This window comes from Octodon degus, unplaced genomic scaffold (assembly GCF_000260255.1).
Source record: "Octodon degus isolate 3935 unplaced genomic scaffold, OctDeg1.0 scaffold00020, whole genome shotgun sequence".
Taxonomy (NCBI): Eukaryota; Metazoa; Chordata; class Mammalia; order Rodentia; family Octodontidae; genus Octodon; species Octodon degus.
Genome location: NW_004524596.1, coordinates 13,047,309 through 13,074,350, shown reverse-complemented (window position 1 = coordinate 13,074,350; position 27,042 = coordinate 13,047,309). Strand labels below are relative to the sequence as shown.

The window sequence follows — 27,042 nt, the reverse complement described above, 5'->3', positions numbered from 1 at the left end:
TTTTACAGCAAGATTCTTGAATTTATGAAAACTAAGGACCTTCCAGTTACAGAGGCAGTATTCAGTGCTCTTGTAACAGGGCATGCAAAAGCTGGGTAATATTCAACCTAAGATTTTGGTTCTTAACCAGAGTTTAAGCTTTGAAAATTATTATAGAAAATTCAAATAACATTTTATCTGCATTTCAAAAAAGATCTAGCATGTGAATTAGAAAACACTGGTATTTTAATTTAATTTATTTATTTTGCGGGGGGAGTTGGGGGGCCAGGGATTGAACTCAGGCTCTTGCACTTGCCGGGCAAGACCTTATTCTACTGAGCTATCTCCGCAGCCCAGCACTGGTATTTTAAAAACTTGCTCTTGTTTGTACAGAACTTTTATTTGAAATTACTCAGTTTAAAGAATTGACCTTAAGTTGGACATGGTGGCACACACCTGTAATCCTAACAGTTTGGGAAGTTAAAGCAGGAGGATTTCAAATTCTAGCTCAGCCTAGGCAACTTTGTGATTAGAGAATACCTTTCTCAAAATAACAAAAGGCCCTGGGATGTAGTTCATTTCTAAGGCCCTTGATCCAATTCTTGATACTGAGGAAGGAAAAACAATCAGCTTGATCTGAAGTAAAATACTTTTCATGAGGACTTTGCTAACTGTTATCTTCAATAAAATAAATGAATCTTGAGTCATGACATTTAATATAAGGTAGTGTACAATATTTAATGTCTAATGTACAATTTATTGGGGAAGGAAAATTACACTTAAAAATTTCAGATGTTAGGGATGGGATTCTCCTCAGTGCTATACAATGCTTGCTTAATAGGCACGAGGCTACTGTGAATGGTTTAATCTTACTCTACATCATTAAAAAAATATTTTCAGGTATTTATGATCTTTATTCAAGTTTAATGATTGAATTTAATTGTTCAGTTTAATGATTGCTTTTGTTTGGAATCATAATTCAAATACTTAAGATTGTTGAATTTTAAAAAAACCTGATAACTTGTTTTGATTTTTGAGGTATGGTCTTGCCATACATTTCATACTGGCCTGAACTCACTATGTGGCCCAGATTGGCCTCAGACTCACTGTGATCCTCCTGCTTCAGCCTTCTGAGTGCTGGAGTACAGGATGTGCCACCATACTCACAGCTAATGCATTGTAGATTGAATAATTTTATCATGTTCATATTATGTTGATGCATCTTAGGATTTTTAATTCTAGAGATATAGAGAATGCAGAAAATATTCTCACAGTAATGAGAGAGGCTGGAATTGAGCCTGGTCCAGACACATACCTAGCCTTACTGAATGCGTATGCTGAGAAGGGTGACATTGATCATGTAAAGCAGGTATGACTTCTGTCGTGGAAATAAGAGTCATTTTTATAAACTTTTATTTCATTTTATTTGTTTTTTTCCTGCAAGTTTTTTTTTAATTGATTGAAAGCAAAAGACAGCTTGATATGCTATAATTACTACTCCAAGTTTTCAGAGAACTGATACATTGCCATCTTCCAAAATAGTATATGAGGGGCTGGAGAGATGGCTCAGTGGTCTAAAGCACCTACTTGAAACAAGCTTGGCAAAGCACAGGGACTGCGGTTTGATCCCCCAGCACCACATGCCAGCCAGCCCCACCCCCTGGTGGGCTGAGCTGGCCACACACACACACAATAAATAAATGTAATAAATAAAAATAAATAATTAAAACAAAACAAAACAAAAAAAAACAAAATAGTATATGAGCAGATCATAAGATAAAGCCTTAATGCAAAACGAAGCATAGATAAGTTCAGACACAAACTTTGTTACCTGTGATACAATTCTAAATTTTACATTATGTCTGCTATATATTTAATACAATATTTCTAATAAACTTTTACATTAAGCAGAAATTCACAGAACTCTGTTTAAAGCTGTCTAGTTATATAGAGTAGTACTTAAGGCAAATTCTTTTTGGTACATTGATATGTGACGGTTACTGTTGAAATAAAATATTTTGTTTTTAATAAAATAAGTTTTCAATGGGAGGTAGGGCTTTTGGAAAAGAGAAGAGGACCAAAATGTGGGAGATAAGGCTTCTGTGAAAGAGAAGGGGACCGAGAGATGAGAGGGAGAGGAGGGGAAGAAGGTGAGGAAAGAGTGAAGATGTGTTGTGTACATGGCCAGCTCGCAAGAGAACTGTGATCAGAGCGTACTGTGAATGCAGACTAACCTGAAAGTCCTGAAAATGAATACAAGAGATTATAAATCTTTTGATGGTGTTTGTTCTAAACTTTTGAATATTGGCATTTGAATTTAAGAACGTTGGTTTCTAACTTTTTGTTCTGATTTCTGGAACTGTGTGTAGACTCTGGAGAAGGCGCAGAAGTCTGATCTATACCTTACGGACCGTGATTTATTGCAACTTATCTTTAGCTTCAGTAAAGCTGGTTATCCTCAGTATGTCTCAGAAATTTTAGAAAAACTTACCTGTGAAAAAAGATATATTCCAGGTATTTAAATTTTTTTAAATGTATATTTTTATATAAATATTAATTGCTGTTTCTTATATAAGATCATCCTCTAACAACAGATTATGATTGGTGAACCTAAGTTTCTTAGAAGTTGACTTAATAAGTTGAAAGTGAGTTGATGAGAACATGGGGATGTTTTCATTTGAAAGTGTTTTGTTATTTAGTCTGACATATCCTTTTGATATTTGCAACTCCTAATTTTAGTAATTACTCTTTAGTAATTATTGCCATGTGAAAATACTAAGTTTAATAACAAAAGATGTTTCTGTTTTCTTTGCAGATGCAATAAACCTCATTTTGCTTTTAGTCACTGAAAAATTGGAAGACACAGCATTGAAAGTTTTATTAACATGTTCTGTATCAAGGGAAGATACTCAGAATGACTTCGGGCGTTTCTTTTTACGACATTGTGTGACCATGAATACGGTATCCTGTCTGGGGTTTTTTTTTTTTTGGAGATAGTGTGATTAGCTGTAAAATAGCATGTAAAATGTTACAAGATTAGATCAGTCGTAAAATTATAAAAACTTTTGTTTGTGGGGCCAGCCAGATACCTCAGCAGACTAAAGTGCCTACTTAGGTAGAGTGCAGTGGCTGGGGTTTGATCCCTAGTCTGCCATGCTGGCCCCACCCATGGAGTGTGCTGAGACTGGGATTGAGACTGCGCGTGGTGGCATGCACCTATAATCCCAGTTCTTGGGGGGCTGAAAACAGGAGGATCACTATGAGTCAGATCTATGTAGTGAGACCCTGTAGACCCTGTCCTAAGTAACATTTAAAAAACAAAACTTGTATTTGTGTTGCAAGATTTTTGAGTACAAAAAGGATGAGAGATTCAACATTTTCATCTCTGAAGTGGTAGAATATTTTCAGGAGGTTAAGTAGGATATTTGGCAATGTAATTGATACAACTTTCTTTTTCTCAGCCTGCAGAGAAGCTGACAGACTACTGTAAGAAGTTAAAGGAAGCCCAGATGCATAGCTCTCCTTTAAAGTTCACACTCTACTGTGCTTTACAAGCCAATAAAACCGGTACTGTATTGTTTTAGTTTAAACCAACATCAGTGTGTTTTACTTAGGTTATCTGAGTGATAATCTTGTGGTATCTCTTTCAGGTTTGGCAACAGCTCTAATAAAAGCTTTGAAAGAAGAAGGTTTTCCAGTCAGAACTCACTATTTCTGGCCTTTGCTAGTTGGACATCGGAAGGAAAAAAATGTTCAAGGTTAGGTTTTGCCGCCCCCCCCCCTTTTTTTTTTTTTTTTTTTTTTTTGCAGAACCGGTGTTTGAACTCAGGCCCCTGCACTTGCCGGGCAAGCACTTATTCTACTGAGCCATCTCCCCAACCCCCCCCCCTTTTTTTTTTTAAATAAGGATTTACTTATTTATTTTTTGGTGGTACTGAGAATTGAACTCAGGGCCTTTCACTTGCCAGGCAAGTGCTTATTCTACTGAGCCATCTCCCCAGCCCAGTTTTGCCCTTTTTGATTTGTAATGGTTCAGAGAGCTGTGCAGGAGTTTGTGTATGAAAAGGATTGAGTTCTTGGGGAACACATACTTATTCATGAGTATTAGATCTTGTGTGAATGTGACATTATGTTGAATCTTAGTGAAGTATTATATAAACATTTAAAAGAAAAACATTTCTTTCATTTTAATTTCATTAATCTCACTTCATTTCTGATATTGTTAGTCAAACTCATAGGTCTAGTTTTAAATAATAGTACTTTATTTAAAAAACTCTTTAGTGTTTAAAATTTGTCTAACCTTCAGAAAGTTACATGGAATCTGGTTTATGAAAACAAAGTGTGGCCATTTTCTTTGTGGACTGGTATATGCTTAACTGAGCTTAGCTACAATACTAGGAAAAGCAAGAAAACTTCTATTGCAAAATGAGTGCTCATGACCTGACAGCCTACTGATTGAAGGACAGAGAAATGTTCAATCTTTCAGGTACTTAAGTACGTTTAAGCATTTAGCATACTTTTCGCTTGTACACATGGGATGTCTATAGGATATGAATAAAAATTGAACAAATATTAAATTTTAGAGTACAGTATCTAATTCCTTGGTTTGCATTATTGGTAATTCAGAAAGAGTAGTCTCATAAAAAGGTGCTTTTAACAGAAGTACTTCCCCCCTTGGGGAAACAAAAAATGGTCTTTTTCATTTTATCTCACAGTATAATGCGCTTTGGAATGAGATGCAGAGTTGTTAGTGTGACATTGGGTGACAAACAAAATGCACAAACAACAAAAAAGTGCTTTTAGCAGACTTTCATATTGCAATTTTGTTTTAAATATATAGCTGTCTTCTGGTTTAAAGGAAATAGTGAAACAAGTATTCCCTAATTGTTTCTGGCTATAAAAGTCTCTAAATCCTTTTTAGAAAAATCTTTATGAAAACAATATGCTAGCTGATTAACTCTTTGTCTATCCTCTGGTTCTGAAAGCTGCAAGAGACCCAGTGTTTTTGAAACACAGAAAGTTTACATCATTCCATCAAACTCTTTGTGTATAGCAGCATTGTTTACTTCACTCAAGTATGAACATACTTTTAGTACACTGATGAAATGTTTATCAAGTATATTTGCTTTGTGTCTAAATTTGAATTGGGTACTATTTTATTACTACTTAGTAAATGTAAAAGAATTTGAGTGATTGTTGTCCAAAGTTACAACTAGTTGAACTAGTAGAAAATGAGCTTCATCTTTAATCTTATCTTTTTTTTGAGACAGGGTTTCACTTTGTAGTTCAGGCTGGCCTTCAACTTACTTTGTAACCCAGGCTGGTCTCGAATTCACAGCGTTTCTCCTGCCTTAGCCTCCTGAGTGCTGGGATTACAGTCATGCACCACCACCATGTCCAGCTATGAATCCATCTTTCTTAGAATCTGAGAATTTAGATTTCACAGTTACCTTGTTAAAGCACACATTAATGACAAAACTGAGGACTGTAGAGGAAAATTAGTGCCTGACCTTAGGTTTTCCAATCTAGCTGTCAGTTGTGTTGGGAATAGGATGGAGGATGTTTGTCTTCTTATTTAAGTTTTTTTTTAATACTGTCATGTCTTTGTAGTATATTTGTATAAATATTATGCTATATTTTATAGAAGTTCTTAGCTAATCTTGAGAACTTAGGTACCATTTTTTAATATTAAGAACATTTTGGGGGCTGGGGATATGGCTTAATAGAACAAGCACAAGGGCCTGTGTTCAATCCCTGGTTCTGCAAAAAAAAAAAAAAAAAAAAAAAAGACATTTTAAGACTGGGCATGGAAGGCTAAAATTAGGAGCATCACTATGAGTCTGATCTGTGTAGTGAGACCCTGTAGACCCTGTACTAAACACATTAAAAAAAAATTTTTTTTTAAAGAGTTAAGAAATTATTTACTCAATGAAGATTTTACCTGGAAAAATATAGAAGCTTATGCTTTGTTGAGAAATAATGACCTGAAAGTACAAGAGATGGTCAGTATGTTTTTATTTGGAGATCTTTCAAGATAGTGAAATAAGTCTTCTGTGATCTTTCATGGAAAAGGGAAATGACTATATGTAGTTTCTATAGTTTAAGATTGTTTCTAGTGTAGTGGACTTGTTCTTTGATCAGTGAATGTCATCTATAAATTGTTAGAAATAACATAGAAAAGGTAATGATTGAAGTGATGAAGGATGTGCAAGAGTGTTTAATTTTCTATAATGTAGATCAAATTTCTCTTGAATTTTTCTGTTTGTGAATTTAGCCATCTTTTGCCTCTAAGATTCTTAGAATGACTTGTTCATGGCTCATCTTACTAGTATTTTGCTCTGTGGCACAAATGGAAACGTCACCTGCAGTTTAGGTCTCCTTGAACTCACTGTGTAGCCCAGGCTAGCCTTCAATGCAGGGTGATCTGCCTCAGCCTTCCAAGGGCTAGGATTACAGGCATGTACCACCGTGTGTGTGTAAAAGTCACCATTTACAATAAAGCATTTTCAGCAAGTTGGACTAAACAAGAATAGCCCAGAATGAGGAGGAATCTATAGCCTTTAGTATAGCTAGCAGACAAAAAATAAGAATTTTGAAAGGGAAAAATATATAAAGGAGTGATCTGAAAGCCTAAATCTTATATTTGCATGAAGTAGTGAAATAGAAGCAACTTATTTTTCATAAAAAGAAACTCTTCATCTCCTAATAGTAAATGGAGTGGTTAGAGTGAAAATCATAGGGGGAAGACAGTCATAGTTGGTACAAGTTGTCAGGTAGATCAAATCTCTGCCAACAGTGGAAACTTATGTTAAAGCTTATAACACTTTCTTTACTGGAGTCTTACTTTTTTTTGGTACATTATAATATTTTCATTAACTTGTTTAGTCTTTAGACTTTCAGAGTTCTTAGGGTTTTGGAATCCATTTTTTAAAAAGTTCATATTTTTTATCTTTTGTGTTAAAAAGAAATACTTTTTAAAATAATTTTTTATCTATTTATTTGGTATAGGGTTTCACTACACAGCTTGGACTCGTACTGATCTCCTGTCTCAGCCTCAGCTCTGGGATTATCAGTGTGCACCACTGCGCCCAGGGTTCCTGGTTGGCTTGGTATCCAGTACTGGTGATTGAACCCAGGTCCTTGCACTTGCCAGGCAGGCACATAGACCACTGAGCTATGTCCTTAGCCCAAGAAATACATTTTTAAATAAGAATGTATATAGCTATACCAGCTTAGTTCAATCACGTCTTTCCTTATTGATAAATATTCCTATACTTTCATCTGGTTGTGCAGTAAGAAATCAAGTCACTTTCCTCTGAGGGAGCTGGAGGGAATGACTGACCCTTCCTCAGCGGAGGAATCCAGGGCTTCTGGAGTCACTGTGACTTCCCTAAGAAATATAAATATCTTAAAGATTTCAGCAACACAGACCATCTGCATGGGTACATTGTACTTTTCCCCTGATAAAAATTGTGGAAGAGTGAAGAATTAAGCAAATAAAATATATTTGCTTGGTATAAATGGTAGAATGAAGTATTAGATAGAGGAAGAAGTTTTTTTTTTTTTTTTTTTTAATAATTTTTGGATACAGTCTCACTACACAGTTCAGACTTATAATGATCCTTCTATCTCAATTATAGGCAAGCGCTACCACACCAATTTCTGGGCCCGCTGGATTCGCCTGGGGTTCCAATGCTGGCACGGCATGTGGTACTAGGGGTTGAACTCAGGTTCTTGTGCTTGCCAGGTGGGCGCTTAGGCTGCTGAGTTATCTTCCCAACCTGGAATGTGATTTTTTTTTTTTTTAATGTATTTTAGTACAGGGTCTACAGGGTTTCACTACACAGATTGGACTTGTAGCGATCTTTCCTGTTTTTCAGCCTCCCAAATGCTGGAATTACAGGTGTATACCACTATGCCCAGCCCGGGGGGTGGGGCCTGCATGACAGGCTGGGGATTGAACCCCCAGCTCCTGCATCTTAGCTGTCCAGCCAGCCCAAGAATGTTTTATCTGCAAAAAATTTGACCTGTTTTCAGATGTTAGAAAATCTATCATATGAGAAACTATTAAAAATTTCAAGGATGTGGTACAGTAGTAACTATGGTTACCACGCTGTACCTTAAGTCTCTAAAACTTACTCATTACTGCAAGTTTATATTCTGTGACCAGTGCATCTTTCCATCACACCCTAGTCCCTTGTAATAAACGTTCTGCTCCCTCCAACCAAGGTCAGCGTATTTTTAGATGCCACATGTAAATGAGATCATGTTATATAGTCACATGTCATGTTGAAAATATGTCTGAGAAATGTTTTCTACTGTTTAAAGATTATGGAGTCTTAACAGAAATCCGGCCAGCTACAGATCTAGGCTAAATGTTACAGCGTTGTGCTCCTAGGCTGCAAACCTATACAGCATGACAGTATTGAACCCTTTGGGCAGTATTAGTACAGTAAATACAGAATCTCAAGGTAATAGGAATATTTCAGTTGGTTATAATGCTATGGAACAACCATAGTATAATTGTGTGGCTGTGAAGTTATCTGTCTCTGTGTGGGACTTACTTCATTTAGCACAATGTACTTCAGCTTTATCCATGCTGCTGCCAATTGTGAAATTTCTTTTTAAAGGTTGTGTATTACTATATCGATATATATACCCCCCTACGTACACCATGTTTCTTTTTCCTTATGCTGCTGGGGATCAAGCCTAAAGCCTCACACATGCTAAAAACATGCTTTATGACTGAACTGTGTTCTTAGCCATGCAATGTTTTCTTCTCCTGTCTTTTATTGTACCTTATCTTGGCTACTGTGAATCGAGCTGTAGTGCATGTGGATGTGTAAGGTAGTTCTTGTTTTGAGATAGTGATTTTATTTCTTTGGGTACTTACCTAAAAGTAGAATTGCTGGATAAACTAGTAGTTCTGAAGTTTTTGACAACTTGGGTAATGTTTTCTGTAAGGGCCAGACCAATTTACATCTGTCCCAACAGTATGCAAGGGTTCCCTTCAGACATTTTTTGTTTTTTTGGTAAGCGTCATTCTGGGTTTTTTGTTTGTTTTTTAGTGGTGTTGGGGGCCAAAACCAGGACCTGAGGCATGTTAGGCAGGCATTTTTAAGGCTTGAGATTCACCCTCAAGCAGCAATAGCTATCCTGACAGGTATGAGATACAGTGCATTAGGGTTTCAATTTTTATTTTGCTGATGATTAGTGGTGTTGAGCATTTCTTTGTAAACCTGTCTGCCATTTGATTATCTTCTTTAAAGATGTGTTTTCAGGTTGTTTGCCCGTTTTGAATTTTTTTTTTTTTTTTTCTTTTTTTGTGCTGTTGAATTGTATGACTGCCTTAAATATTTAGCAGATGCATAGTTTGGAAATAATTTCTCCCATTCTATAGTTGCCTTTTATTTTGTTTCTTTTGCCATCCTGAAGCTTTTAGTTATAATGTGACTTTATTTTTGCCTTTGTTGCCTCTGCTTCAGTACCACATTCACAAAATCATTGGTAAGATGTGTTTTCTTCTAGAAATTTTGTGGCTTCTTTTATAGATTATAAATCCTTATTCTATTTTGAATTGACCTTTGTGTATGATGTTTGATAAGGGTCCTGTTTTATTCTTTTATGTGTGAATATTTGGTTTTCCCAGCACCATTTGTGGAAGAGACTGTTCTTCATTGCATTCTTGATGCTTTTGTCAAAAATTACTTGGCTGTATGTGCTTGTGTTCTGGGTTCTTTATTCTGCTCATTGGTGTTTATTTCTCTGTGATATTGGATAACTTTACATAGATTGACCTCATCAAAGTGGTCTGTCCATAACTGAATTTTCTCTAAAAAATGTGCAGATATATAATAATATTGATAGATTTAGCTGTATCTTCTTGTACTCGGAAGTTATAATCAATTGTTTGTTCTAGTGTGCTTTCTAGACAAACTTGGATATAGAAATGCAATTTCTCTTTTTCATTTGTGGCCAACTCAGCCCACCCTGGGGGCTGGACTGGTGCAGCAAGTGGTGCCAGGGATTGAACTGAGGTCCTTGCGCATTTGCCTAAGCTTGCCTAAGTAGGCACTTTAGAACACTGAGTTATCTTGCTGGCCCACAGTTTTTCAATAGGGATATTGTTGGTCAGAAACAGTGACTTCAAGGGGAGGTTTCAACAGATGACAAGCAATACAACTAAAGTGCTAAATTTTAAAAAGGACAATAAATATGTCCTTTTTGCTAAACTGTGGCCACTAAAGTTAGGTGATGCCTGAGTAAGTTTTCTAGAATTGAGTGACATTAGGAAATTAGTTTGTACTGTTTGAAGCTAATGATGGCTTTGGAAAATGTGAAATCACTTTTTAAGAAGTTAGTGAAGATACTTTTGTGGGTTGAGGGTGGAAGAAATAATTTACTAAACTTTTAAGTTCTTTTTTTTTTTTTTTTTATTATTTATTTATTACATTTTTTTATTGTGTGTGTGTGTGTGTGACCAGCTCAGCCCACCAGGGGGCGGGGCTGGCTGGCATGTGGTGCTGGGGGATCAAACCGCAGTCCCTGTGCTTTGCCAAGCTTGTTTCAAGTAGGTGCTTTAGACTACTGAGCCATCTCTCCAGCCCCAAGTTCTTGTTTTTTTATGATGCTAGAGATTGAACAAGGGATGTAAGAGCTTTGCCACTGAGTTATATCTCCTCCCTTTAAATTAATTTTAAAGGCTATGAGGCAGTAATTCACCAGAATCAGTTGTTCTCTATTAAATTTTCATTTTTAAATTATAAAATATGAAGTCAGAAGTTAATAACAGGTATAGAATTTTTTTTTTGCTTACATTTAATTGAAACTTCTTTTGGTGATCTGGGGGTTGAATTTGGAGGGCCATGTTATCCTACAGCAAGTATTTCAGCTGCACTTTCTGATCTTTTGTTAATTTATTCCAAATTCTTTATTTTTGTATTTGACTTAACAGGTATAATTGATATCCTCAAAGAAATGCGTGAAGTGGGTGTAGAGCCTGATCCAGAAACATATGTAAATTATGTGTTTCCGTCCTTTGATAGTGTAACATCAGTACGTGCTCTTTTGCAGGTGAGTACAAATGTGGTTTTAATTGTATAATTTTTAATTTTTTTAATGTATTTAGTACAGGGTCTAAAGGGTCTCATAACACAGATCAGACTCATAATGATCCTCCTGTTTTTCAGCCTTACAAGTACTGGAATTACAGGCACATGTCACCACGCCCAGTCTCTATCGGTGTCTTAGCACATACCCAGGGGCGGGGCTGGCATGGCATGGCAGGGATGGAAATTGGGTCCCTGATTCTCAGTCCCTGTGTCTGCCTAAGCAGGCACTTTAGTCTGCAGGGCTATCTGGTTAACCCTAATTGTATAATTTTTAAAAAAAATTTTTTTTTTATTTTTTATTTTTTTTCCCATAATTTTATTGATAAAACAAATAGCAATGAGATAGTTTCAAATCAAATTAGTAGGACAGTTTCAATAATTAACACATTGCATACATTCTTCCTAGTGGTTAATTGTTGTACAAGATGTGGACATGATATCCTGTTTACCAACACCATTAGAACAAATCACTCTATTAAGAGAATAATTTTTTTTTTTTAAGAGTAGGAAAATGTTTTGGGGAAAAGGACTGGGGAATAGGAATAACTCCTAAGAGACAGGAGGGTTCCCAAGTGGATTGTACTTCATTATATAATTAAAGAGACTATCTTTCTTTTTAATGTTTTATCATTTTTACTAGTATACATTAGCAATAAATTTGGAGCAAGTTTCTTAACCTGTTCGCTTCATTTTTCTTAAATTGAGACAGTACTACCTGTCTTTGTGGGAAGTACAGTACTATAGCCTGGGGGTCCTGAGTTCAATCGCTGGTACTGCAAAAAAAAAAAAAAAGTAAGTACAGTACTATAAATCAGATGAGATCTTGTTGACGCAAATGCTTTTTAAACCCAGCATCTGTTATAAGTTACATAAAGCTATCTCCTAGGCTTTCTTAATCAAAACATAGCAATTGTTTATTAAATTTTAGAAATTTTAAGGAGAAGCTAAATAAGGTACTGCATGTCTGAACGCTAATGTAGTGGGAGGCTGGAAATGAAGGATCACAGTTGCACTGCAGTATGGGCAATTTAGAGATTCAGTGGGATCTAATCTCAAAATTCAGTAAAGGGCAGAGGATGGTACTCAGTACAAAGCCCTAGATGTATTCAGTTCTCACTGTATCAGAAAAAAAAAGTCATTGAGCTAAGGACTGATCATATACTCATCATGTATGTAATCTTCTAAAGCTTTGTAAAAATAGTAGTAATATATTTATATTTAAGATATCCTCAAGTGATGTGCTGTTTTAGTTGTTTTTTGTTTTTTGTTTACCCTAACCCTAACCCTGCTTTTTTAGTTTTAGGTTATGTTGAAAACACTTTTTTTCATCTTTTGAAGTGTATACATCTTTAAAAATGCAATATCTACATTCACTAATAAACTGGAAAATATTAAAATCTCTTAGCAATAAGTGTATAACATTACATTATTCAAAGAACTTTCCATTTGATACTTGCCCATTTGTAATATATAATTTCACAGATTTTCTTTTATGCTGTGTTCTGTTTTATTGTATGGCTGTACCATAATTATTTTTATTGATTGTTAATGTCTATGCAGTTTTTTACATTGTTCTATTACAAAATGACTCAATAAACATTTGTGTGAAATTTTGGTTCATATACTTAAATAACAGTTGGCATTGGGACATGTGACATACATAGAGTTACAGTCACTACAAATTCCAAAGTATCATGTTAGTACTTCATTGAATTTGTGTTTTGAGACAGGCCTCAGTACGTAACCCATGTTGGCCTTGAACTCAGGGCTATACTTCTGGCTCTGAGCGATGGGATTACAAGTGTGCACCACCATGCCTGGTGTATTCATTGAATTTTTGTTCAGAGAATTGTTCTAATAGCTTCAGTGGTTAAGTCTTCCTAGAAAGGAAACACTCAAAGGATAAGATTATCTGTATGTTAGATAAACATTTTATTTGGAATGTTAGAGCTCTGTCTCAAAGCTTTTGCCAAATTCAGTTATTTAGTTATGTATTTTTGTAAAGGTTTTTAAAATGTTAGATTATCAAAATATGGTGGTGAAAAGATATTTTCAAGAAATGAGAATTGTAGTGTAACAAAATTGAGGCATATTTTCATTTACATATACTTTATTTCTAGGAAAATAAATGTCTACCTGAGAGAGATTGGCTTGGTGTAGCTGAAGTGAGAAGTGAAGCAGTAAAAGGGAACTTAAACTTTGTTTTATCATTTTGTAAGTATGAGCCATTAGCTGTAAACTCAACAGGTCTTGATTTCAGTTAGTATGTGGGAATGCAGGGTAGTTTATGCAGTGCTAATGAGGACGTTTGTGTATCTTGTAAGAGTACACTGATAAGCCATTTTGGCAGTGGACATGGGTAGTCAGGAAGTGTCTTAAATTTGGAGGGACTCTGGGGGTGACCTGGTGAGGAGAGGGAAGGTTGGGCTGGGAGGAAGACTCACATGGTACTTGGAACTGAGCAGCTGCTAGGGTCCCTGAGTGAGTCTCAGTCTCTCTGCTTCAGTTTCCTTGAACTAGAATAGTGGCACCTGTCTTGTGAGAGGTGTTCTGGAAATTGGATGAGATCATGTTGATGAAAATTCTTAACACCTATAATTTAACATATTTTATTTTAATGTATTTGGTACAGGGTCTCACTATGCAGTTCGGACTTGTAGTGATCCTCCTGTTTTCGGCTTCCCCAGCACTGGGATTATAAGTGTGCACCACCACACCAGGGTCTCTGGCCTGCTCACTCTGTCCAGAGGTGGGACTGGTGGGGCATGTGGTGCCGGGGATCAAACCCAGGTCCATGTGCTTGCCTAAGCAGGCACTTAGTCTGCTGAGCTATCTTGTCGACCTTAACATCTGTTTTGAAGAAAGACATACTGAGGGTGAATAATTTGTCCAAGCTGGTTAACAGTTCTTTGAGCCAAAAGCAGGATCTTCTGACTAAATTATTTTTGACTAATAAAATGTTCCTTAGGGGGGGCTGGTGAGATGGCTCAGTGGTCTAAAGCACCTACTTAGAACAAGCTTGGCAGAACACAGGGACCGCGGTTCAATCCCCCAGCGCCACATGCCAGCCAGCCCCGCCCCCTGGTGGGCTGAGCTGGCCACACACACACACACACACATAAATAAATGAATAAAATTAAAATAAAATAAAATAAAATAAAATAAAATAAAATGTTCCTTAGGGGCTTCCTGTTTTGATATCACTGTCATGTTAAATGTTAAGTTTTTGTTTCTTGTGAAAAATGCATCATTTGAAACCAAAACTCACAAACATACCACAAATGTTGCTTTTCGGGTTTTTTTTTTTGTTTTTTTTTTTTTGTATTTTTAGGTAAGGATCTACAAGGTGTTCAGGGTCTCACTACTAGATCGGACTTGTAGTGATCCGCCCACTTACCGCCTCCCAAGAGCTGGGATTACAGGCACATGCCACCACTCAGTCTCAGTGCACCCCTGGGATCGAACCCCAGCCCCTGTGCCTGTAGGCGCTTTAAACCACTGAGCTGTTTGGCCAACCCTCCACAAATGTTAAAGGTTAATGTGTAATGAATGTGCAAATTTTGTAGGTAGAAGCTTTGTAAAATCAAGATTTTTTTTTTTTTTTTAAATGTATTTAGTACAGGGTCTCACTACACAAATAGTACTTACAGAGATTCTCCTGTTTTCAGCCTCCCAAGCTCTGGTATTATATACATGCCCCACTACGCCCAGTCTCAGTGCACTCCAGGGACAGGGCCAGCACAGCACCCTGGGAATTGAATCCCTATTCCTGCATCTGCCTAAGGAGGCATTTTAGTTTGCTGAGCGATTTGGGCAGCCCTAATCAAGATTATTTTTATTTGTGTATGTTATTGATACTAGTTCTAATTAATTAAATAGTTAATATTGTAAGAGAGAGGCACAGTATCCAGTAGAATAGTAAGTGACTATTAGAGATACAGTTATTTGAATGAAAGTTTGTATAGTAGTGCTAGCTACATTCTGAATGTATTGATTTTGCCCTCACTCTGTGTCACACATAGATTTTCCATACTGACAAGATGAAAACAGAAGCATTAGCATTAGGCTCTTAAGGTGCCTACATGTGAGCATTCTTTTCCTTTTATCATACCATCTATTCCACTTTATTGTCAATCTCCTGATTTTTTTTCCAACTTGTTTGTTGCTAAGGGAAACTAGATGATTTTTGTCAGCAGCCTTCTGGCTTGCTGAGATGTTGTAAGATAAAAAAAAAAACCGTCCTGACAATATTCTATGAAATACTATTTTGAATAGTATAAAAATGCATTTTGAAGAAGTTGTTTATTAAATTTGAAAAAGGAAAATGCCAGAGATAGTCAGACTGAAGAATATTAGAGCTTCCTCCTGTCAGTATGTTCCCTTTCTACTTGGATTTACAGTTCTTTGAAGAACAGTTAATTCTGTGATTGCTGCTACTTGTTCTACTCAGCTCTTAGGAATGCACTGTTGGTCACAGCATCACAAGGAATGGTGTTCTTGCTCAGGTTTGTGTAGGTTACTGGGAAACGTCTTCCCACATGCATCTGGAGGCACATGGCTACCTGTAGAATTAGTACTCGGGAGGCCAAAACAAGAGGATGGTGATTTCAAGACCAGCCTGGACTACATAGTGATATTCTGTCTATTTTCAAAAAAATAATAATGCCTGAGTCTAACACTGAAGCAAATCAGACTTAAAGTATCAGTATAGAAATATGCAATTTTTTGACTATTATTTTAAATGACAGTTGAGTAATATAAAATGAGTGTTTCAACAGAACCCAACAATAGTCTTAGAAGAACAAGTGATCACAGATTTATCTCCATGGTGTAGTGTCCAGTAACAGATGGCCTCACTTGTGCAGCAGCATGAGTCAAGTATGCCAACATATTAACCATTGCCATTTATATAAGTTTACATCATGAAAATGAAGAAAAAATGCTTTAAAAGGATGGTGTATATTATAGTCATGTACTGTAGTATCTTTGTTTATGAACTTAATGTGTTCTGTGATTTTGGCAAAGATTTCCACATGTGCATTCATATGGGAAAGATGGTCACAATTGTGTTTGTCACCCACTGCAGAGTTTACAAACAAAAATAAAATGTTGCCAAATGCTTCTGCTTGTGAACCAAATGGTTTGCAAAAATGTTTGTGAACCACTGTATTACCACATTATTTGATTAATTTTATGTGAAAACATTCTCATTTTTTAAATAAGATTCCTCTAGTAAAACTTGAAAGGTATCAGTAAAATGTGTTATCAAATAAGTTACTGTTGTTTTATTTAGTCTGAGATTTATTTGGTGATTGTTGTCTTTTACAGTGGAATCAAGTACATTGCCTTTGCCACTTCATTCTTTGAGAGGCAGCCTAATTCTTGGCTTTAAGAGGTAAGATGAGCAATTTTATGTGTTCTTTACTAAATATCAACTGTCTTTCTTGTTCTTTGGATGTGTTACATGGAGAATAATATAGTTATTTGAAATAACTTTGTTTTGTGTTTCTTTCTAAGTACCTAGTTGAAATGAATTTAAGTGACCTTTTATATTTGTTCCCAAGAACTGCATATTGGCTTAGATCTGTTTCAAGGAAGAAAGTACTGTTGAAAATGAAGTTGGAGTTTATAGTCAAAGTTATGTGTATATTCATTTTATTTTTCACATTTAATTACAGGGTGACTTTTATTCTGTATAACGCTATTGATCTATCCCTTCTTTGTTAGTTTCTGTCTGTTACTACAATGAGAAACCCAAGGCAGGATAACCTTATTTTAAAAAGAAGTCTGTTTAGCTCAGAGTTCTGGAGGCCCACAGGCTTCAACTCAACTCTGGTGAGGGCCCTCAGTGGCTACAGCACACCGTGGCATGTCACATCATGATGGAGTGAGGGCAAGAACAAGAAATCAGAGAGCAAAAACGGAAGCCAAAGAACAGTTTAGTGGTTGGGCACACTCTTAACTCAGTCTGGCAGGAGCTTGAGAGTCCCATGAGAGCGAGCTTCTGTAATCCTTTACAAAGGACAGCTCCCAATGACACAGAGACCCCTCATCACACCCTATTCTTGACATCAGCGTACTGAGAACCTAAGCTTCTAACCCCCTGGGAGTAGACTCAAACCATAGCACTTTCCCCTTCTGGTATTTTCAAAATGTACACAAAAGAAAGTTTAAAGAAATTACTTGCCTGCATACCTTTTATCTAGATTTACCAAAAACTCAGGTTGTACTATATTTGTTTACCTCCCAGATTCTCTCCTAACAGCTTTGCTGTATATATACACACATGGATTTTTTTTTTTTCCTGGCAAGCCATTTGTAATTTTGGATACAATGCAGTCTCTCAACATAAGAATTTGTTTTTAAGAATAGAAACACATGGTAAACTAAAGCACCTGCGTAGGCAAGCTCAAGGACCACGGTTAGATCCACACGCTATGCCAGCCCTGCCCCCAGGGCAGGCTGAGCTGACCACACACACAAAAGTAAGACCATATGTGTATTATTATAATATCAATGTCAATATGGTTGAGGGCTGGCGAGATAGCTAAGCGGTCTAAAGAGTCTGCTTAGGCAAGCTTAGGCAATCACAGGGATCAATCCCCAGCATGCAGTTCAGTTCCCAGCATGCCTTGCCATCTCTGTCCCTAGAGTGGACTGAGCCAGCCACCAAAAAAAAAAAAAAAAAGGCTGAAATAGTAACAGTATTGTAATACCTGATACAGTACATAGTTCATATTCAGATTTTATTAGTTTAAAAAGTTTTCCTTCATACCTGTTTTACTTTTGACTGAAGATTTAGTTAAAATTCATCCATTTCATTGTGATTGCTATATCTTCTCTAAATCCAGAACAGTTCCTTTACCCTTTTTTGTTTTCTTATCATTGATTTTTTTTTTTTTTTTTTTAATGAAGAGTCCAGGCTAGGTTTGCTTCCCTCTAGAACATCTTTCCCATATTTTGTAAATGTCTGATTTTTTTTTTTTTTTTTTTTTTTTAATTTTCGTGGAGAATGAAAGTAAGCATTTTTAGCAAGAACCTAAGAGATGAGTACTCCTTGTTTTACATGAAGTGATGTCAGGTGTCCAGTATTAATGCTGTCAACTGTTTGATTATTTGATTAGTCAGCTTTTCATCAGTGTAACAAAATTCTTGAGATAATTAACTCAGATGTATTTTGGCTGTGCTTTTAGAGGTTTCGGTCTGTGAGTAGTTGGCCCCGTTGCTTGGGCCTGTGTTGAGCAGCACATGAGAATATGCAGTGGAATGAAGCTGCTTACTTCCCAGCCAGGAACTAAAAGGAGAAGAAAAAGAGCCTAGTGTCCTGTGATTCCCTCAGAGTGCACACCTACAGCACCCCCTCCTAAGTGTTCTCCTACCTCACCCTGGGGACCAGGCCTTTGAGGGACCATCAGCATCTAAGCTACAGCACTTAATCCCCAGACCTCTTCCTTGGGAAAAAAAAAAAAAACCCACCTCATTGTCTCTTTCGCACCTAGAAGAAATGTGTGGAGTGATATTTGGGTACATTGTGTCTATCCTGTTTTCCCCAAATCTGTTACTCTTTGGTATAAGTGGTTGTGGAGGACCACCTAAGCAGCTCTCCTAGAAAGAGTGGTTATCTTCATTTTGGCTAAGCCTGACCCTATTTCCTTGTATTGATATGTACAGAGCTGGCTAAGACTTCTCTTTATCCTTTTTTTGACCTTAAGCAATGTATATTGGTCTAGCCGAGGTGCTGGTGGTAATTTTTGAAGACAGCATGCATGTTTCCCTGATAACCCATGCCTGCTACTCTCCAATACAAGCCAGGTCAAGATAGGACGAAGAGCCAGTGCTCCATGCTGTCGGCTGGGATCCAGCCCTCGAGATAGAGGCTATGACTTCCTGGACTTGAAAGATTACATATCAGAGCTGAGGCACCAGATCCTGGAAACATTAGATACTATCTCAATAGCATAATGCAAATTACTGTCTCTGCCTATGACAGAAGTAAATGCAGACCACCCTCCTAGCCCAGCTCAGAGTTATCACCTACTTCCCACAGTTCTTTTCCTCAAGCCACTCTTTTCCCCTGAATAAAACCTGGGTCTGGCCCTGGGTTGTCTCTTTGTTCTGGAAAGCCATCTTCATGGCTGGACTTAGGGCCCCTTGGTGGCCCAATGATATATATATGTTTTAGTGTCTTTGTTTTTTGCTGTGGGTTGCACTGGGAGTGGTAGATTGGAATTAACTTGGTGGGATTCCAACAATGTGTTTTTGGGATTATAAGTATAGACTTCTTGGGCCGAGACTAAAACCAGGAAGGGACTCCTAGGAGTGGTCATTGGAAATCCTTGTTGCATTAATTAGAGGTTGCAATACAAGTGATGATTTTTTTCTAATTTTGTCCTTTTTAAGAGAGGGTCTTGCTGTGTAGTTCACCTTGGCTTTGAGTTTACTATGTATTCCCAGCTGGCCTTGAACTCAGCCATCCTCCTGCTTCAGCCTCCTGTGTGCAATACTGTACCCAACTAGTGATTTTGTCTTATTTTCTGTTATTTATAATATTAATGATTTCTGATATTAATCCCAGTACTTTTTATACTATTCTGTGGTGGAAGCACAGTTGTGTTCTGTAGACACCTTCAGAACCCCATTGCAGGCAAGAAAGAAGAGGTCAAGCAGGTTGGATTCTGTGTTGCTGCACCTTTTTTCTTTTACATTTCTGGGGATTGAACCCAGAGAATGTGCACTGAGCTAAGTTCCTAGCCTTTTTTATTTTAGTTGATCATCCTGCCTTAGTCATCCATAGTACTGAGATTTAGAGACTTGTACTACCATGCTTATCTCTTGCTGCTTGCCTGCCCGCCCGCCTGCTTGCTTTTGCTTTCTTGCGCTCGCGCTCATTCTCTCTCTCTCTCTCTCTCTCTCTCTCTCTCTCTCTCTCTCTCTCTCTCTTCTACAATTTCTTTAGCCAATGTAATTCCACTCTTTTTACCAATAGTTTCATGTACAATGAAAAAAAGTCTGTGCCTTTAAACATAAAAATTGAAAAGTATAGAATACATAATCAGATGGATAAAAATGTAGATCAGATTTTGTGAGGAGGTACTGGGGAATTGAACTCAGAACCTTGTGCTTGCCAGGCAGGCGCTTATGTCATTGAGTTATTTCTCTAGCCCATACATCAGATTTTTTTTTTTTTTTTTTGGTATTTTAATACAGAGTCTACAGGGTCTTACTACACAGATCAGACTTGTAGCGATCCTCCTGTTTTCAGCCTCCCAAGAGCTGGGTTTATACGGGCTCACCACCACTCTCAGTCTTACTCGCTGTCTCTGCATGCCCTGTGGGCAAGGTCGGCACCACATGCCTGGATCACATCCCAGTCCCTGAGTCTGCCTAAGCAGGCACTTTCGTTTGCTGATCTGTCTGGCTGGCCCTATAAATCAGATTTTTTAAAAAAAGAATCCAGTGGCTGGGGATATAGCTCAGCAGCACAGTGTCTGCCTGGTAAGCACAAAGTCCTGAGTTTGGTTCCAGGTACCAAGAAAGAAGAAAAGAATTCATATTGTCATAATTGTGGAATGAAATTTATTTATTTTCCTGTAGTTTTCCTTGATGAAAGACTTGAGAAACTGTTTCACTTAAACTTCTGGGTCATGGGTATTTTAACTTCACTAACCTTACATTTTTTAGTCAGTTTGAAGGGCATTTGTTATATTTCACAAATAGGTCAGACATGATGGCACACACCTGTGATGTTAGCACTTGAGAGGCTGAGGCAGGAGAATTGCTGAGTTGCAGGTCAAGGCCATCCTGGGCTACAAAGTGAGTTCAAGGCCACCCTGAAATGTGTAGTGAAACCCTGTCTCAAAAAGACCAAATAGTGTTTATTCTACAAATAGCCTTAACGATCCTTGGACCATAAAACTGACCAAATATAATAGAAAAGAAATAATGTTATATTCTAAGGCTAGTCTTTGAGGTTTTTAAAAAAATTGTTTAAGAGTAGGAAGGGTTTATTGGAGGATCATAGTGGAGAATAGGAATAGCTCCTAAAAGTGCAAGGTCCTGAGTTCAATCCCTAGTTCACCCCTCCCCCCAAAAAATAAAAAGGAGTAGCTCCTGAGAGACAGGAGGGATCCAGAGTGCCTTGCTGCCAAAGTCATCTCTCCCAAAACTTTTTTCTTATTTTTATTATTTTTTTTTATTTTAGGGAAGGGTCTACAGGGGGTTCAGGGTCTCACTACTAGATCAGATTCGTAGTGATCTGCCTGTTTACAGCCTCCCAGGAGCTGGGATTATAGGCGTACACCACCGCACCCAGTCTCAATTGCCATGTCAGTATGTGGAATTGGCACAAGCAGGCCCGGGGATTGAACCCCCAGCTGCGCTTTAATCTCTTGAGCTATTTGGCCAGGCCCCAAAATGTTTTATAGAGCAATATCACCAGGTAGGTGGGTCAGCCTGCAATTAGCCAGTAAGATTACAAGTGTATCTGCTTGGCTAATGTCAGTCCAATAGGGAAGTGGGGTGTATAGATGACATTGTTAATCTTGGTTATTAACCTGCAGTTTTAGTTTTAGGTGTCTTAGTGGGTGGGAGAGAATGTCCTACCCCTAGTGAGGTAATGGTGTATTTCTATGGGAAATCCCCAAAGGGTGGGATCTACAGCATCATCTCAAGCTTTTGTTCATCCCTTGGAAGTGTGGAAATCTGCTGGTTGTCTTTGAGCTTTAGTGGCTTTCTGATTAAAGTGCTCTGGCAGGTCTGTGGGTGTGGTTAGAGGTGGAGCATGTGGCTACCATGCCAAGTGCTGGGTTTGTTGCTCAGCATCACACAGAAAAACAAAGCAGGCTTGCCTGCCTCTACAATCACTATATCTGATTGTTACATTTTCCTTGTGTGTGCTGTTTAATTTTGTGTCATCGTCTTTGTCATAATTTTATTTTCTTTGCTGTCTCTCTTGGTAACTTTCAATATACTTACTTTCAGTTGCCTGTACATGTTTATGACTTGATACTTCTCATGTACTGTGCATTGGGAAATTAGGCAGTGTAAGTCATAGTAAAGAGAAATAATCATTTCTAAATAAGGACATAAGTAACTTTTTTCATATTTTATAACAAGGATTTTGTGGGATCTTTTAATTATTCTTTATTCTGAAGAAAGTTACACTCATGTGTTGAGTCCTACCCAAGGAAGAAATAAATTTAGAATGTATTTCATCTGTACATATTGTCTTTTTCATTTCTAGACATTCAATTTGGGTCTTTACGTAGTCTAGCTTTTTTTCCTTCTCGCACATAAAATGATATAATAGATGATTTTATGTCCTTTTTACTGGTTCTTTTATCTGAGTCATTTCTGGATCTATTACATTTGGTTAAGGTTTGTCCTTGTCATTGATCACTTCTCTGCCTCTTTGTAGTTTGTTGTTGGAGGTTGGTCCTTACAGACTTCACCCTGGTAGAAGCTGAATTTTTTTTTCCTGTATCCCATTGAATATTTTTGAGCTTTGTTCTGAGACAGCTAGCTAGCTACTTGGAAGCTGTTCTCTAGTCTTTTATGCTTTGTTAGGCAGGACCAGGGCAGGTTTCAGTCTAGGATTACTACTAGCTTGATTGGAGGCATATCCTGGTACTCAGCCTGGTGACCCAATCATTTTGACATTTTTGAGAATGTACTCTTCTGAGGCCATGTGGATTTTGTGGTTGCTCCACCTGCCCTCCTTAGCAGCGTCCAGCAAGTCACAGGATGTTCTCTAGGCTTGTGTATTTCCTCGCACATGTGCTCTTCAGTCCTAAACTCAAGGTGGAGGGCAGCCCTCTCCAGAGCTCAGAGGATTTTCTGTCCAGGTCACCTGTCTTGGATTCTCTGCCCTGTGAGTGCTGACTTCTGAATTTTCATCTCAGCTAACCACTGGGTTCTAGGCTTTCCCTCTTTCTGCTGTAAGTTTCCAGATAAACTGGGTCAGTCATAAGGGTTTACCATGCTGGTTTTGTTTTTGTGTGTCACTCTTTTCTACCGCTTGCTATCTGATGTGTGAAATCACTGTTTCTGGTTTTTTACTTGTTTGAGATGGGGGCAGATCCCGTCCCTGTTACATTTCATTGCTAGGAAGGTCCTGTCTTAGTTGAAGGATGAAGTGGTGTGACAAGTTTCTGTAAGACCACCCTCAGGCCCAGTGACTCCCTAGAGGTACTACATCTTGAGCCTTTAGTTATACTCTCCAGTCTGATCACTTACAGGATACAGTGTACAGTCAGTGAAAAGGCACGAGGCAAAGTCTAGAAAAACCAGAGACTTCGAGGAGTCCTTCACCAGTAGAGTCACACAACCTTGCTTGTTCCTCTAGCAATAAGTTGTACTAACACATGAAGTGTGTATTTGAGGGCTCACCTGAGCCTGAGAATTCATGGTTTTTATTGTACCAGTCATGAAGGTACTCTCTACTTTGCATGTGTCACAATTCTACATAGAGCCCCCCAAAAGGAAACCAAGTATTCAGCCTAAACTAATAAGCAACAGCAAGCCATTCTTATTTAGGGAGTGATGGGAACTGTCCTGAAAATGTAAGTTCTCAAGTGTCTGCCAGAGGCCAGCCCTGCAAACGGACCTTGCTTTATAAACATTTATTTTAAAAACTCAAATTTTTTTTTTATTTTTTGTATTTTAGTACAGGGTCTTAACTATGTAGGTCAGACTTGTAGTGATCTGCCTGTGTTCAGCCTCCCCAGAGCTGGGATTATAGGCGCACTACCACGCCCAGTGTCAGTCGCTGTCTCAGCTTGCCCCTGGGGGTGGGGCCAGCAGGGCACGCCAGGGATTGAACCCTGGCCACTGCGCTCTGCCTAAGCAGGCGCTTTAATCTGCTGAGCTATTTGGCTGGCCCTAAAAATTCAAATTTTAAAAAGGTATACTTCCATATTTTTCTCTTTCTAGAAAAAGCCATCCATAAGAGGTTCTGGAGGTTTTATGTTTTTTATTTTCTAAAATGATACCATTCTTTATATCTGGTCTTAATGCCTAATTCAGTACATGCAAAAGTTTCTAGAGTAAGAATATACTGTAATTTTTCAGTCACCCCCCTATTGTTGGGCTTAGATTACTTCACATTTTTTTTTCATTACTAAGAAAAGCAAGGTACTACATTAACACATTCAAAACGGGGCCGCAATTCAATATGTCTCACTGCCAGGCAGCTTCACCCACCAGTGGTATATGCATGACTGTACCAAATCTATCACCAGTGTTACATTGCAAGCCACCTTATGAGACACTCATGCATGCACCACTGGCGGTTCTAGCTGTCAGGAACATGTTTTTTTTTAGTTGAAGTAAGGACAAATCCAGGCCGTGTTATATTCATTGCTGGGAAGGGGCTGTCTTTTAGTTTAGGGATGGTGTGACAAGGGTCTCTAAGACCACCCTCAAGTCCAGTGGTTCTCCAGGGATATATTTATATTTATATTATATTATATTGTATTATATGTGTTATATATATAATTAGTAGAACCTGAAAAAGAGACCAAAAAGTTTTATTAGCTCGTATCTGTAATTTCACACATCTGCTAGCAGTGTACTGCCCATTTCCCCTTTAGTTATACAACATTGTAATGTTTTTTATTTATTATTTTATTTCATTGTAATGTTTTTAAATTTAACCTAGCTGATATACAAACATTTCTGCTCTGTGTTTAATTTATACTTTACATCATTCCTGACTCCTAGGCATCATTAGAACATATGTTCATCTAGTAATTGGCCATTTGGATTTCCTCTCCTTTGAAATACGTATGTAAATCTGTTGCCTGTTTTCTATAAGGTCATCTGCTTTCACTTATCAGTTTGTAAGATACTCTATTGGCTTAAGTTTTAAGTTTCCCAGGTGTGGGCCCCCCCACCCCGTTTTTTTTCTTTCTCTTTTTAAACTTTGTAGAGTGATAGAAGGGAATCTGTGAATGATCTCCTGGGGAGTTAATGGAAGGAGTCAGTGAAGAAAGGGAAGAGATAGACAGGAATCAGTAGAACCACAGTAGGGAAGAAATGAGTGAATTTATTCGGTTTTTGACTACTTCTATTTTTTTTTTTTTAATCAAAATGGCATTTATTAGAATAATATCTCAATTCTGGACTACAATATAGATGTAAAGAAGTAACTCTATTAAGTGGCCAGAGCTTAGATTTTCTGTGTGAGTCCAGTAAGTTGTACAATTACAATTAACCTCTACTACATCACGCAGTCTTAATATCCACTTTACCTACTACAGTAGATATAAAACAGACTAAAAAAAAAGAAAGAAAGCAGAATCCTGGCCAGCATTTTTACTATCTGAAGGTTTACACCCTGCTTCCAGCCCGTGGCTGCCTCACAGTAAAATAATCTCAGTAGCCTCTTGTCTATCCTGGTGCCACATTAATTGTAGTGCTGAATCTTAGCATTGGAAAGGGCCATAGAGGCCACAGGGCAGAACTGGGAAGGTGCTAGGCACACAGCGGGCACCAGGCCCAACTACTTCTATTTTTATTTGAAAAGGCCCATATTCAGGGCTTCTAGTAGTCTTGCCATAGACTTAATAAAAATAAGTTTTAATTCATCCCTTTTAGTCATGTACTCAAAATATTTTAAAGTAACATTTCAGATTGTGATGATTTGTCATTCATGAGCATATGTACATAATTGGAAATTCCTGAGAACTCAAAATGTGATTGATGTGACTTCAGTCCTCTATCTCAGCATTAATGTAGCCAAGCTCTTTTATTAGACAGCAAGTCAAATAGTACATCCCTTTGGCACAATCACTGAGCTTCTCAGGAACACTGTATAACCTAGCAGCGTTCGGATTGGCTGAATGGTCAGAAAAAAGCCAAGTATAGATTGGTATTGAATGAACATCAACAGTGTCATTGAAAGTGGAGTCCACATTAACTTACCTGAAAGTCCTATACATGTTAGCACATAAGATATTCACAAAAAGCAATTCCTTGCCAAAAGTTAGTTGAGCATCAAAGAAGTTACAAAACATTATAATTAGATATCATAGTCAGTTTAGCCACACATAAGGGAAATAATTACATTTTGTTACTGAAGTGTAACTTTTAGGGTAGTTAACTACATACCTTTTTTTAAAAAAAATTATTTATGTACTTGGTACAAGGTCTTACTATGCAGCTCAGACTCATAGTGATCCTCCTGTTTTCAGCCTTCCCAGGTCTGGGATTACAGGCATGTGGGGCCAGCGTGGCATGCAGGGCCGGATGCGTAGTTCACGGAGCTAGCTCACTGACTCCATCCCATAATTTTTTAATAAACTATTTTCTTTGTATCTTTGGAGAGTAGTATTTAAGTGGGATGCTAATATTTCTTTCTTTCTTTCTTTCTTTCTTTCTTCTTCTTCTTCTTCTTCTTCTTCTTCTTCTTCTTCTTCTTCTTCTTCTTCTTCTTCTTCTTCTTCTTCTTCTTTTTTTGGTGGAACTGGGGATTGAACTCAGGCCTTTGTTTATAATCCTGTCTACTTGGGAGAATCAAAAGTTGAAGGTTAGCTAGGGCAGTGTAGTGGGACTTTGTCTTATGATTAAGGGCTAGGATTATAGCTCAGTAGTAGAATATTTGTCTAGCATGTATGGGCCTAGGTTTGATCCTCAGCATTGTTGAAAAAAATTCTGTAAAGAATACTTTACATTTAGGATCTGTTTGGGGAAATACTAACATTGCTATGTTAAATTTGTAAAAGTACTGGGGTTGCCCAGGGTTTTAGACCCCTAAATGCACTGAGGCTAAAGTGTTAATATTGCTATGATTTTCTTTCTAAATTTCATTTCCTACTGGAAGACACGTAAGCTGACATCAGCCTTCTGTAGATACACTGTTAGCATTTTCTTCATTCCTGCTCTGCTAAGATACAAAAAGACATAAATTAGAGAAAAGAGTAAGTTTTTGTTTTTGTTTTTGTTTTTCAAATTC

At 37.6% G+C, this 27,042-nt stretch overlaps 1 protein-coding gene across 1 annotated transcript in view; it reads left to right on the top strand.

The window, feature by feature from the left end:
• Lrpprc (leucine rich pentatricopeptide repeat containing) overlaps positions 1-27,042 on the top strand; it is a 116,639-nt gene that overhangs the window by 34,462 nt on the left and 55,135 nt on the right. The window contains exons 6-14 of the mRNA XM_004627661.2: positions 9-95; positions 1,222-1,348; positions 2,349-2,493; positions 2,795-2,940; positions 3,441-3,546; positions 3,630-3,737; positions 10,934-11,052; positions 13,211-13,304; positions 16,419-16,485. Coding sequence (XP_004627718.1) covers positions 9-95; positions 1,222-1,348; positions 2,349-2,493; positions 2,795-2,940; positions 3,441-3,546; positions 3,630-3,737; positions 10,934-11,052; positions 13,211-13,304; positions 16,419-16,485 — 999 coding nt within the window. The remainder of the gene's footprint in view (positions 1-8; positions 96-1,221; positions 1,349-2,348; positions 2,494-2,794; positions 2,941-3,440; positions 3,547-3,629; positions 3,738-10,933; positions 11,053-13,210; positions 13,305-16,418; positions 16,486-27,042) is intronic.